Below are 15,058 nucleotides of genomic sequence, written 5' to 3' on the forward strand. Positions count from 1 at the left end.
ATGGAAACCTCAATCATCCAACCAGATGAGAGGCCTTCAGAGGAACAGGCTCCGTTCCATGAAGCTTCTCCTCCAATCTGTGAAACAAAACCACTCAAGATGGAAACCAGTTTGATGTTCCTAGACCAATACATTTAAGTCACGTTATGAATCACCTCAGATATAAAAGATCTAAATTAAACTGAAACTAATATAAAGATGCTTCACAATCTTGCCCGGTGCTTCTCAACTCTCAGCTGCTGAACGGAGAATAAATCATTCAAACTAAACTTTATGTAAAAAAAAAAGTCGATGAAGTTGATTAATCAGTCAATGATATGAGTCACTGATTCTACCTGGTCACATTCAATCCTTTTAAAGTATTTATGGTTCTTTATTCTGTTTGTTTTATGTTTAGTAGTTTAGAAGTGCAGTTTGTCTAATAAATATTTCATTTATAAAGAACTTGATCATTTGATTTGTGCGTATATGAAATAATGGGTCACTGTACACCTTGACAAGAACCTGAGATCAAGATTTAGAAGTTTTCCGTCTGTTATGTAAACTAATGGTGGTAAGTGTTCTTTGATAGTAATTTAAGGGTTTCTAAATCATAAGTTATTAATACTAGTTACATATCCTGATATTACGTATTATTTATTAAATCTGCCACAGCGTCTTTAACATTCTATATAACCATGTGGATTTATTAAAAGCAGACACAATGGCAGTAAGTTGTAAAGTATAGTAGTAGTTGTAGTAGTACTACAGTACGAGTATACACTCAGGTTACTACATCATGTTCCATGTATTTATATTCAGAAATTTAAATATTAAAATATATATTAACATGAGTTAATGATTTAAATACTTAAGCTATATACTTTATTATGAGGTCATCATTTAAATAATTAAACTATATCTTTTTTGAGGTAATAATTTAAATAATTAAACTATATATTAATATGAAGTTGTGATTTGATAAATATTTCTCAGCGATTAAAGGACTATTAATGATGTCATTAACACGTCTAATAATCAATAAAGGAAATATTAATATTAATTATAAGAGTATTTTAATCCAACAATGGAAGCTGGATTAGTTTCTATGTGATGACTGATGATTTTATTGGTTTATTCTCTGATTATTTCTTTATTCTGTGAAACTTCAGAGGACGAACGAACTAAACGAACTGAGAGGAACCGAAGAGTGAAACTCAGAGAGAACATCGTAAACTGAAGGTTAATAAACCAACGTTCTCTACAGAGGAGAGCTATGATCTGAGAACTGTTATGTTCATAAACTACTTTATTTACTTTATAGATCGGTGAAGAACGGAACCAAACGGGGTTTGATCTCAGCTCCACGGTTCCGGTTCTTCATCGTTCTCATGTGGAACGTTTACAAAGAGAGAACTTTGTGAGAACGTTGTGAGAACGTTGTGAGAACGTTGTGAGAACGTTGTGAGAACGTCGGTTCAGACTTTGAGCTGTGGATAAATTCCTCAGAGACAGAACGTCAGCGACAGCTTTAATCTCAAATAAACAGTTAAACAATAAAATGTTTAGAAAACCGACGTGTCACTTCCTGTCAGTGTCCATCCACAGTTACCCACAATGCTTTGCTCTGGCTTGATGAGCGAGTGACAACCAATCACATTCACAGAAACCGACTCCGTCCAATCAGACTGCGGTTTGTCACCGTCCCTGATGTGATGTCATCAAACGGACTCCACTGTTCAACCAATCAGCTGCGAGCTCACGAGTCAAATATACAGCGTCCAATCAGCTGCCTCCTCCCGCCTGTCAGTCACAGTCCAGGGCGGTTTCCATGGAAACAGGCATCTCAAAGTGAGACGTGTCATATCGTGTCCTGGTGACATCACTTCCTCTGGGCGGGGCCTTTGTGGAACAGGTAGACTGGACGCTGGTTACCTGGAAGGATGAGCCAATCAGATCCCTCGTCAGAGTGGGCACCTGTGTGTGTGTGTGTGTGTGTGTGTACCTGTGTGTACCTGTGTGTGTACCTGTGTGTGTACCTGTGTGTGTGTGTGTGTGTACCTGTGTGTGTACCTGTGTGTGTGTGTGTGTGTGTGTGTGTGTGTGTGTGTACCTGTGTGTGTGTGTGTGTGTACCTGTGTGTGTACCTGTGTGTGTACCTGTGTGCGCGTGTACCTGTGTGTGTGTACCTGTGTGTGTACCTGTGTGTGTGTGTACCTGTGTGTTTACGTGTGTGTGTGTGTGTGTGTGTGTGTGTGTGTGTGTGTGTGTGTGTGTGTGTGTGTGTGTGTGTGTGTGTGGGTGTTAGTGTGTGTGTGTACCTGTGTGTGTGATGAGTCTGTACGAGGTGAAGCCCACGCTGTCAGTCAGGTAGAAGGTGAACTGTTCAGGTCTCAGTCTCAAACTCCTGAAGTTACGATCTGTCGCCTCCTGAAACAGACAAGTTTGTTTTACTGTGTAGTTAACACACTACAGACAGAATACATACATCTATTCATATATGTGTGTTATATAGTAACGTTATATAGTAACATTATATAGTAACGTTACTATATAACGTTAGCAGCACCGCTAACGGACAGAGGTTCAGTTCAGTTACATTATGATGCGTTCAGGCCTTGTTCAGTTAAAATGAGTATTGTCAGAAGGTAAATTATAACGTTATCATGATGTGTTTAATGTAAACTGTAAAATGTAGTGTTGGTGATGAACTAGAATAAATGCAGTAGTTTGAAGGAGATGTTTTCACATTAATATAAATAGATATTAGAGATGAATTATGATGTTTAACTTCCTAACACGAGCTCTAAACTGATGATAACACATCATTAACACTAATGACGACTCGGCTTATTTAATTAGTTCTGTGTAAACGTGTTACCGAGGCCCTCCTGCTGCGGCTGTAGCTGCTCCATGGTTGTGGCTCCAGCATGAATAATCCGCCCGGCGACAGGCTCTGATAGGCTCGTCTAAACAGAGTGACCACGCCCCGTCGCCAGAACGCAGCTGCACCCATTTGGTCACGCCCAGACACATGATGACGTCATACTGACCCCGCCCAGGCCACCACTCCCCCCCCGACACGTAGTCCCCCTGTGGGAGGAGTCAGAGCCGTGATGTCAGCAGAGTGATGAGGTCACAGACTCATTGAACACTGGATCCAGGTGTGTGAGGAACACTCACCTGGATGAAGCTGACGTTGTCGGGGAACCTGGAGGAGGACGATGAAGATGAGTGGAGGAGAGGAGGAGCAGAGAGAGGACCTCGACTCACCCTGAAGGAGAGGGGGAGGGAGAGGAGAGACAGAGCCTGCTCCACCTCCTCCACCATCTTCTCATTCTCCTCCTCCATCTTCTTCATCTCCTCCTCCTTCTTCCTTGGAGGAGAGGAAGAGGAGGCTCCCGGCGTTCCTCTCCTCCTCCTCTCCTCCACCACTAGGTCATGTGACAGGAAGTGCCTGAGGTTCTGCTTGGCGGCGTGGACCAATCGCCGGTCTAGCTCCACCCCCAGGATGTGGGCGGGGTCAAACCTCCGGGCGACGGCCAGCGTCAGGTGACCGGCCCCGCAGCCCACGTCCAGCACCTTCTTGTCTCTGAACCAATCGGCTTGCAGGAGGCAGAGCCGCGGGTCCTGCTCCGCCCCGACGTGCCCCTCCCACCCGTCACCGTAGAAACCGTGGTAACCGTAGTAACAGGTGTGGTTGCCGTACTGGTAGCGGTGCTTGTCCTTCTTCTTCTTCTCTGGTGTCTGAGTGGAGCCGGACTGAGGTCCTCCACACCTGACGGAGGCAGCACGGAGATCATGTGACCTGGCAGCCAATCAGATTACAGGATTTTACTTCACTTCAGGTGTAACACTCACCTGCCGGCTTTAGCTCCTCCCACCAGCGGCGTCTCGAATCTGGTTGGCTGAGCTGCGGTTGCCATGGTATCGCTGCTGGCAGCGCAGTCCGCCGACCTCGTGGAGGTGGTGCGCCGCCGTCTGCGTTGGCGACCGTCGCCATGGTTACCGGGCTTGTGAGCGTGTCCCGGTGGAGGGTGGGTGTGTCTCCTGGGGAGGATGGGGGGCGGGGCTACGTCTTCCCGACAGGTGATGGCCGTGTTGAGTTCACAGGGCAGAGGAGACGCTGAAACGCTGCCCTCTCTGGTCACCGGAGGAACTGCACACAACAAACGCCTTTAAACCCAACGCACCTTTAAACCCAACGCACCTTTAACTTCCTCTCCGTCATCTCAGAGACAAACGAGTCAGTGAAGCTGTTCCAGTCTCACCTGTCGGTCCAGCTGTGGAGGGAAACAGTCGAGCTGGTATCACCTCCCTCTCTCCTCCCCCTCCTCCTGCTCCTCCTCCCTCTCCTCCCCCTCCTCCTCCTCCTGCTCCATGGTGTCGGTTCCTGTGTCTCCTCCTGGACTTCACGGGGACAGCAGAACCCCCCCTTCCCGTCCCCGCCCCCTCCCTTCAGGTTCAGGGGGTCGGTGATGTCTCGGGGAACCAGGATCTCTACGGGGTCTGCGCCCCGCGACGGCAGGGGTGAGCACGTTGGAGTCTCCTGATTGGTCGCCCTGAGGAGGAAGGATGGCGTTAGACGGAGCAGAGAGGCAGAGAGTGGACTGAAGGTGGAGCTTCGTACCTGTTGACGTCTTCGTCCAGCAGCGAGTTCAGGTTCAGAGGGTCGAAGATGTTCCCGCCCAGCAGGAAGTGACTCGGCAGAACGGGCTCTGATTGGCTGTCGCTGATGCGCGGCGGCGGCGCTTGGCCGGCCCCTTGAAGCCGACGCCCATGGAGTATCGCCTCTTAGCGATTTGGTGAGCGGGGGGGGCGGAGGCAACGGGGGTCTGACTGTTGCCCGGCAACTGGAGGCCATTCTTAGCACGCAGGGGGCGGGCCTTGGCCGGCTGCTCTGATAGGCTGACCTCGTGAGGGAGGACAGCCTCTTTGTCCAATGACATCCTGATCATCTTCAACCTGAGGACAGATCGGCCAATCACAGAGTAACAATCAGATTCACCAGCTCATCACACAGCAGAGACGATATCATGATATCGATCAATCAGTTAGTGATCGATCAGTTATCAATACTCTCTGCTGTCGGATTGTCATCAAGTTTAAGCGTTGTACAGAAGAGGCTTTGTTGTGAATATGTAATATATGTTAATATGTAAAGTATATCTAATGTACTTTATAATACCCTGATTAAAAACATAAATACCTAATCAATAAAAAGTGAACAGGTGTTCAGTTTTCTAAATAAACATATAAAACATGAGTGATGTCATGACTTCTCCTTCACTGTATTTACAGCTACAGCTGAAACCATTAAGCCATTAATCAATATGTCAATTAATCAATTAGTCTGTTAATCAATTAGTCTGTTAATCAATTAGTCGATTCTTCAATTAATTTATTTCAATTGTACTTTTAAATACTGTTACTTTGGTAAAAGTAATAATACCAGTCTCTAAAAAGATACTAGCAGTACAATCACTAATACCAGACTGAGAATAGAGTATTCTTCACAGCTCTGTATTTGGACTAACTTGTAGGAGTATTTTCAGTGTAGTATTAGTACTTTACTTTACCTGTAACATAGTATCCTAACAGTGTAGTATTAGCACTGTACTTCAGTAGTATTAGTACTTTACTTCAGTAGTATTAGTACTGTACTGCAGTAGTATTAGCACTGTACTTCAGTAGTATTAGTACAGTAGTATTAGTACTGTAGTATAACTTCAGTAGTAGTAGTACAGTAGTAGTAGTAGTAGTACAGTAGTAGTAGTACTACAGTAGTAGTAGTACTTGTGTACTTTATACTCACTCTGTGCTGTTGGTCCACTTGTATTAGTACTGTACTACATACATAGTAGTAGTAGTAGTATAGTAGTAGTAGTACTACAGTAGTAGTAGTAGTAGTATAGTAGTAGTACAGTAGTAGTACTTGTGTACAGTAGTAGTACTTGTGTACTTTATACTCACTCTGTGCTGTTGGTCCACTTGTTGTCCTCTGTATTAGTACTGTAGTAGTAGTACAGTAGTAGTAGTAGTATAGTAGTAGTACAGTAGTAGTAGTAGTATAGTAGTAGTACAGTAGTAGTAGTAGTAGTATAGTAGTAGTACAGTAGTAGTACTTGTGTACAGTAGTAGTACAGAAGTAGTACTTGTGTACAGTAGTAGTACAGAAGTAGTACTTGTGTACAGTAGTAGTACTTGTGTACAGTAGTAGTATTTGTGTACTTTATACTCACTCTGTGCTGTTGGTCCACTTGTTGTCCTCTGATTCCTCATTCACGCGGTCCTCCTCTGGCCCCGCCCCCCTCTCTCTGTCTCCACCAATCACGGAGCGGCCTCATGAATAATTAACACTGTTAGCTTCTGCTAGCCGCGTCCGGCTAACCTGCAGGAAGTCGCTAGCATGGAGCTAAAGCCACGCACGCGCACACACGCACGCGCACACACGCACACAACCGCTCTGTGTGTGCGTGAGATGAGTAATGACTTCTACTGAAGTGTTAGCTTAGCCTCGACTAGCTGCTAGCTGCTGTTAGCTTAGCCTCGACTAGCTGCTCCATGGTGAAGCCGCAGAGCTGAGCTGGGTCGCTCCTAAAACGCGACCAATCAGAGGCCCGCTCGGCTCTAGCGGGCCTCTGATTGGTCGCAGCTCTGGGGGGCGGGAAACACTGAGGAGAGAGGCGCCCTGAGCGATGCCTGACAGGAAACAGACCCTGAGCCTCTTATAGACTGACCCTCTTATAGACTGACCCTCTTTATAGACTGACCCTCTTTATAGACTGACTATAGACTGACCCTCTTATAGACTGACCCTCTTATAGACTGACCCTCTTATAGACTGACCCTCTTTATAGACTGACTATAGACTGACCCTCTTATAGACTGACCCTCTTATAGACTGACTCTTTATAGACTGACTATAGACTGACCCTCTTATAGACTGACCCTCTTTATAGACTGACCCTCTTTATAGACTGACTATAGACTGACCCTCTTATAGACTGACCCTCTTATAGACTGACCCTCTTTATAGACTGACCCTCTTTATAGACTGACTATAGACTGACCCTCTTATAGACTGACCCTCTTTATAGACTGACTATAGACTGACCCTCTTATAGACTGACTATAGACTGACTCTTTATAGACTGACCCTCTTATAGACTGACTATAGACTGACTCTTTATAGACTGACTCCCTTTATAGACTGACCCTCTTTATAGACTGACTCCCTTTATAGACTGACTCTTTATAGACTGACCCTCTTATAGACTGACCCTCTTATAGACTGACCCTCTTTATAGACTGACTATAGAATGACCCTCTTTATAGACTGACTCTCTTATAGACTGACTCTTTATAGACTGACTCTCTTTATAGACTGACTATAGACTGACCCTCTTTATAGACTGACTATAGACTGACCCTCTTTATAGACTGACCCTCTTATAGACTGACCCTCTTTATAGACTGACTATAGACTGACCCTCTTTATAGACTGACCCTCTTTATAGACTGACTATAGACTGACTCTTTATAGACTGACTCTTTATAGACTGACCCTCTTATAGACTGACCCTCTTTATAGACTGACTCTCTTTATAGACTGACCCTCTTTATAGACTGACCCTCTTTATAGACTGACTATAGACTGACCCTCTTTATAGACTGACTCTTTATAGACTGACCCTCTTTATAGACTGACTATAGACTGACCCTCTTTATAGACTAACTCTCTTTATAGACTGACTCTCTTTATAGACTGACTCTTTATAGACTGACCCTCTTTATAGACTGACTATAGACTGACTCTCTTTATAGACTGACTCTTTATAGACTGACCCTCTTATAGACTGACCCTCTTTATAGACTGACTCTCTTTATAGACTGACTCTCTTTATAGACTGACTCTCTTTATAGACTGACTCTCTTTATAGACTGACTATAGACTGACCCTCTTTATAGACTGACTCTTTATAGACTGACCCTCTTTATAGACTGACTATAGACTGACCCTCTTTATAGACTGACTCTCTTTATAGACTGACTCTTTATAGACTAACTCTCTTTATAGACTGACTCTTTATAGACTGACCCTCTTTATAGACTGACTCTTTATAGACTGACCCTCTTTATAGACTGACCCTCTTATAGACTGACCCTCTTTATAGACTGAGCCTTTATAGACTGACTCTTTATAGACTGACCCTCTTTATAGACTGACCCTCTTTATAGACTGACCCTTTATAGACTGACTCTTTATAGACTGACCCTCTTTATAGACTAACCCTCTTTATAGACTGACCCTCTTTATAGACTAGCCCTCTTTATAGACTGACTGACTCTCTTTATAGACTGACTCTCTTTATAGACTGACTCTCTTTATAGACTGACCCTCTTTATAGACTAACCCTCTTTATAGACTAACCCTGACTCTCTTTATAGACTGACTCTCTTTAGAGACTAACCCTCTTTATAGACTGACCCTCTTTATAGACTGACTCTCTTTAGAGACTAACCCTGACTCTCTTTATAGACTGACTCTCTTTAGAGACTAACCCTGACTCTCTTTAGAGACTAACCCTGACTCTCTTTAGAGACTAACCCTGACTCTCTTTATTGACTAACCCTGACTCTCTTTATAGACTGACTCTCTTTAGAGACAAACCCTGATTCTCTTTAGAGACTAACCCTGACTCTCTTTAGAGACTAACCCTGACTCTCTTTATAGACTGACTCTCTTTAGAGACTAACCCTGACTCTCTTTAGAGACTAACCCTGACTCTCTTTATAGACTGACTCTCTTTATAGACTGAATCTCTTTAGAGACTAACCCTGACTCTCTTTAGAGACTAACCCTGACTCTCTTTATTGACTAACCCTGACTCTCTTTATAGACTGACTCTCTTTAGAGACAAACCCTGATTCTCTTTAGAGACTAACCCTGACTCTCTTTAGAGACTAACCCTGACTCTCTTTAGAGACTAACCCTGACTCTCTTTATAGACTGACTCTCTTTAGAGACTAACCCTGACTCTCTTTAGAGACTAACCCTGACTCTCTTTATAGACTGACTCTCTTTATAGACTGAATCTCTTTAGAGACTAACCCTGACTCTCTTTATAGACTAACCCTGACTCTCTTTAGAGACTGAATCTCTTTATAGACTAACCCTGACTCTCTTTATAGACTGACCCTCTTTATAGACTGACCCTTTATAGACTGACTCTTTATAGACTGACCCTCTTTATAGACTAACCCTCTTTATAGACTGACCCTCTTTATAGACTAACCCTCTTTATAGACTGACCCTCTTTATAGACTAACCCTGACTCTCTTTATAGACTGACTCTCTTTATAGACTGACCCTCTTTATAGACTAACCCTCTTTATAGACTAACCCTGACTCTCTTTATAGACTGACTCTCTTTAGAGACTAACCCTCTTTATAGACTGACCCTCTTTATAGACTGACTCTCTTTAGAGTCTAACCCTGACTCTCTTTATAGACTGACTCTCTTTAGAGACTAACCCTGACTCTCTTTATAGACTGACTCTCTTTAGAGACTAACCCTGACTCTCTTTAGAGACAAACCCTGACTCTCTTTATAGACTGACTCTCTTTAGAGACTAACCCTGACTCTCTTTATAGACTGACTCTCTTTATAGACTAACCCTGATTCTCTTTAGAGACTAACCCTGACTCTCTTTATAGACTAACCCTGACTCTCTTTAGAGACTAACCCTGACTCTCTTTAGAGACTAACCCTGACTCTCTTTATAGACTGACTCTCTTTAGAGACAAACCCTGATTCTCTTTAGAGACTAACCCTGACTCTCTTTATAGACTGACTCTCTTTATAGACTAACCCTGACTCTCTTTATAGACTAACCCTGACTCTCTTTATAGACTGACTCTCTTTATAGACTGACTCTCTTTATAGACTAACCCTGACTCTCTTTATAGACTAACCCTGACTCTCTTTAGAGACTCACCCTGACTCTCTTTATAGACTAACCCTGACTCTCTTTAGAGACTAACCCTGACTCTCTTTATAGACTAACCCTGACTCTCTTTATAGACTGACTCTCTTTATAGACTGACCCTGACTCTCTTTAGAGACTGAATCTCTTTAGAGACTAACCCTGACTCTCTTTAGAGACTAACCCTGACTCTCTTTAGAGACTAACCCTGACTCTCTTTATAGACTAACCCTGACTCTCTTTAGATACTAACCCTGACTCTCTTTATAGACTAACCCTGACTCTCTTTAGAGACTAACCCTGACTCTCTTTATAGACTAACCCTGACTCTCTTTAGATACTAACCCTGACTCTCTTTAGAGACTAACCCTGACTCTCTTTATAGACTGACCCTGACTCTCTTTAGAGACTAACCCTGACTCTCTTTAGAGACTAACCCTGACTCTCTTTAGAGACTAACCCTGACTCTCTTTAGAGACTAACCCTGACTCTCTTTAGAGACTAACCCTGACTCTCTTTATAGACTAACCCTGACTCTCTTTAGATACTAACCCTGACTCTCTTTAGAGACTAACCCTGACTCTCTTTATAGACTGACCCTGACTCTCTTTAGACTAAGACTTTAGAGACTAACCCTGACTCTCTTTATAGACTAACCCTGACTCTCTTTAGAGACTAACCCTGACTCTCTTTATAGACTAACCCTGACTCTCTTTAGATACTAACCCTGACTCTCTTTAGAGACTAACCCTGACTCTCTTTATAGACTGACCCTGACTCTCTTTAGAGACTAACCCTGACTCTCTTTAGAGACTAACCCTGACTCTCTTTATAGACTAACCCTGACTCTCTTTAGAGACTAACCCTGACTCTCTGGCTGCTGTTCATGTCCTCCAACAGAATCTATCAACCAATCCCTCAATAGCCTGAGAGGCAGAGCTATGGGCTTAAGAACCCTCGGATATGATAGGTATTGATTTCCCTCCATCAGTTGATCAGAGAAGCCAACAGCTCACACGTTGTTTTAAATGAACTCTTCCTTTAGTCCACTGAAACAATAAACCTGTTTGTTCACTTAATTTGTATTTAATAAAGTTTTGCCTTCAAACAGACTCGTGAGTCTCTACTGTTGTCGCCCTCTTTCTAAACCAAAGGGACTAGAACTCATGATCAGACGGACACAGCTGAGCGTCGTCCACGTTCCCTCTGCGAAGAGCGACGAGAACGCTTCTGTTAGAGACGTCATTAAACATAAATATCTTAAACAGGCTGATCAACCTCACAGAAACACTGAGGTCAAAGGTCAGTCATTCAAGAGTCAGTGTGGTTCAGGTCCATCCCACAGCGGGCGATGGTTCGATTCCCGGTTTCCCCTCCTCTCTTCCCTGAGTGTCACCATCTAATAAATAAAACTAATAAATCAATAATTCATCACAACAACTTTCAAATGGGTTTGAGAACATAAAGCTGAATTTTCATAATTACATTTTTAAATACAGCTTTATGTTCTGATGTTTGTTTATATTTTATAATGTTTATATTTCTCATCATTTAATTTTACACAGCTGTCAATCAAACTGTGACTGACAGCATGGTCCAATCCTGCGGTGTGACAACAGGAGGAGGCGGGGCCTCAGTGTGTATTTATCTGTGTCACAGAGGGCTGATGGGATTAGGACTTCATTACCCAGCATGCACTGTGTGTGTTTGTAAAATCCCTAAAGAGGATTTATGTGGATCAGAGAGACGACATGCCGCTGAAGAGAGAAGGTGAGACGTTTTTATGATAAACATACACACAGTGTGTGTGTTTGTGTGTATTAATGTGTATTTCTTGTATTGTGTTTGTTTGTCATTTGTCCTACTTGATCTTCACTCTTCTTCCTCTTCAGTTTGTTTTCATCACGTCATCAGTGATATTCATGACTCTCTGGGTGATGTCACCTGTACTACTCATATTACTACTACTACTATTACTACTACTACTACTATTACTACTATTACTACTACTACTATAACTGCTGCTGCTTAAGTTACTACACTGCTAAATGCACGTTCTTCCACTACTGCCTCACTAAAGGTTAAAAAGGTTCACAAGGTTTTCATCGTCCTTCTACAACGAGCTGCACAATACATTTGCTACAAGAAAAACAATGATATTATATACAGTATATATACATATAAAACATGTACTAGTAGTAGCAGTACTACTAGTACTAATACTGCATTTAGAATACATCATGAGATACTACTACTACAACTAAAGTTACTGCTAATATTACTAACTATTGCTAACAGAAATACTGCAAGTATTGCTAATATCTACTGCTGAACTATCAACACTTCTGATACTAGGAAGGTTAGTACTACTGCTAGAGCTACCACTAAGACTACTACTACTACTACTATTACTACTACTACTACTACTACTACTACTGCTGCTGTATTTGTACTTTATCTGGTATACGGGTTATTGATCATATCATCTACATGACATCAAAGTCACTTCTTGAGGTAAAATCATAGAAAACATTTGTGACACTTTAAACTTCAGTGACCTGACATGTCGACGTCAGACTACATGACTTTGACTCTCAGCAGCACTGAGGGGCTGCAGCGCCCTCTGCTGGATCATTCACGTCAGTTCTTAACAGTTCTGTTGTCAACAACTAATTAATGAGACATTTTAATAAAGCGTCCTTTTAGACACATCTGGAAATGTATGAACTGGAGGCTGGAGTTGTTTCAGTCTGGACTAGTTGACACATTGATTCAGGCTGGACTAGTTGACACATTGTTTCAGTCTGGACACATTGTTTCAGTCTGACACATTGATTCAGGTTAGACTAGTTGACACATTGTTTCAGTCTGGACTAGTTGACACATTGATTCAGGCTGGACTAGTTGACACATTGATTCAGGTTGGACTAGTTGACACATTGATTCAGTCTGGACTAGTTGACACATTGTTTCAGTCTGGACTAGTTGACACATTGTTTCAGGTTGGAGTTGTTTCCATCATTTCCAGTAAAACCAGTGTTGGCTGTTCTCCCCAGATACTGAGCGTGCTCTGCAGGCGATGGAGGCCTGTCAGGCCGGAGCTGCTGAAGGGGTCAAAGGTCGTGCTGAAAAACTGCTGAACATCTTCCAGAGTGACCTTTTTCAGGCCCTACTGGGTAACACAAGCACTTTACACACACATACAACTCACACACTCTGCATGTCTTAATTCAGAATGGATGGTGTGACACCACAGACACATCACGGCTCAGTATTTGGCCGATATCGTTACCTCACATTCAGGGATTACTTCTTATGTGTGTTATTAACTCTTTAACTGTGACTCTCTGCTCTGATTGGTCCATCAGCAGGTTCAAACTTACCTGAAGCTGACGAAGTAGATAAAAAGGCCATTCCATTTCCCAAGGATCATTTAAAATAAAGTTAATAAATTCAGAAAAATGATTAATCATATACATACTACCCTAACCTTCCTAAAACATTATCTTTATTAACATCATTACAACACATTAACATGATTGACATTATTTTATTAATAACACATTAACATGATCAATAATATTGACATACTCTCTAATACATTAACATTATTAATATTATTAACATTATCACTTATATTAACATGATTAACATGAAACATTAACTTTATTAATTATTAATAAACCATTTATTTTGAAAGTAACTAACTCTGTCAGATAAATGAAGTTAAGTAGAAAGAATCAAATAAAGTATTTCTAATTGTGTAAATGTACTTTGTAACATTCCATCACTGAAGGAGAAGCGATGTGATTGGCCAGAGACTCAAAACAGAAAACTAATGTGTGTGTGTGTGTGTGTGTGTGTGTGTGTGTGTGTGTGTGTGTGTGTGTGTGTGTGTGTGTGTGTGTGTGTGTGTGTGTGTGTGTGTGTGTGTCTGTGTCTGTGTCTGTGTGTGTGTGTGTGTGTGTGTGTGTGTGTGTGTGTGTGCAGACATACAGGAGTTCTACGAGTTGACGGTTTGTGAGAACCAGACATCGGGCCGACCGAACACACCTGGGCAGGTAACACACACACACACACACACACACACACACACACACACACACACACACACACACACACACACACACACACACACACAAACTCACACACACACAAACACACTCGCTCTAATCCACATGGCAACACCCATTGCTGTTACCTAGCAACAGCTGCAGCAGCATTACCGGGGCAACAGCTGCATAACACCATGGCAACAGGAGCCCAACCCCCCCCTCTCTCTCATCAACCAGCGAGTGACTCAAGGAGGTGCCCCCCCCCAATAAAACACCAGTCTTCTTCATCTGCCCCCCCCCCAATAAAACCCCCTTCCCCCCCTCGCTCGCCCGGTGCTGGCAGACGGGGGGATAGAGGAGGCGAGCGAGGACAGACAGACAGACAGACAGACGAGGAGAGAGAGAGAGGGGGAGGGCGACAAAGAGAGAGAGAGAGAGAGAGAGAGAGAGAGAGACATCCGGCATGAGTGTGTGAGTGTGTGTGAAAATGTGTGTGTGTGAGTGTGTGTGTGTGTGAGTGTGTGTGTGTGTGTGGATATGGACTGCCTCTGCATTGTCACCACCAAGGTAAGAGCAGACCGCTCGCATGCATCCGCTAAAACACACACACACACACACACACACGTTTTATGAGGACACGTGTGTCCTCATAAAACATGTGTGTGTGTGTGTGTCCTCATAAAGCATCAAAGCCGGTTTTCATGTCTGTGTTTGCTGCTTTCTTCATGTTTTCATTCAATACCTCGGGTCTCTCTCTGTTCACGTGTGTGTGTGTGTGTGTGTGTGTGTGTGTGTGTGTGTGTGTGTGTGTGTGTGTGTGTGTGTGTGTGTGTGTGTGTGTGTGTGTGTGTGTGTGTGTGTGTGTGTGTGTGTGTGAGTGGTTAGCGTGGCCACATTAGCATGTATGTTAACTCAGGCTAGCTCCAGCCTGTAGCTAGCTGTTAGACACTACACATGATGCAGTCGCTTTTCACCTCAAATCTAAATGAGAAAACAAACGTAGATCCGTAACGATCTGTTTGAAACAGAATTAA

The 15,058-nt window shown here is 43.0% G+C and overlaps 2 protein-coding genes across 2 annotated transcripts in view; one reads left to right on the forward strand and one right to left on the reverse strand.

The window, feature by feature from the left end:
- Nucleotides 1-1,329: 1,329 nt before the first annotated feature.
- Nucleotides 1,330-5,976, reverse strand: mepceb (methylphosphate capping enzyme b). Its single transcript, XM_054601773.1, is given in 11 exon segments — nucleotides 1,330-1,914; nucleotides 2,301-2,409; nucleotides 2,861-2,970; nucleotides 2,973-3,072; nucleotides 3,163-3,757; nucleotides 3,841-4,138; nucleotides 4,251-4,414; nucleotides 4,416-4,541; nucleotides 4,610-4,715; nucleotides 4,718-4,944; nucleotides 5,953-5,976. Coding segments are annotated over 10 exon segments (1,881 nt in total). The 5' UTR covers nucleotides 4,938-4,944; nucleotides 5,953-5,976; the 3' UTR covers nucleotides 1,330-1,861.
- Nucleotides 5,977-13,990: 8,014 nt separating this feature from the next.
- LOC129093683 (disks large homolog 4-like) overlaps nucleotides 13,991-15,058 on the forward strand; it is a 25,933-nt gene continuing 24,865 nt past the window's right edge. Inside the window, 1 exon segment of the mRNA XM_054601772.1 lies at nucleotides 13,991-14,030. The gene's annotated coding sequence lies outside the window, so the exon portion shown is untranslated.

Source organism: Anoplopoma fimbria, chromosome 7, assembly GCF_027596085.1.
Source record: "Anoplopoma fimbria isolate UVic2021 breed Golden Eagle Sablefish chromosome 7, Afim_UVic_2022, whole genome shotgun sequence".
NCBI classification, from domain to species: domain Eukaryota; kingdom Metazoa; phylum Chordata; class Actinopteri; order Perciformes; family Anoplopomatidae; genus Anoplopoma; species Anoplopoma fimbria.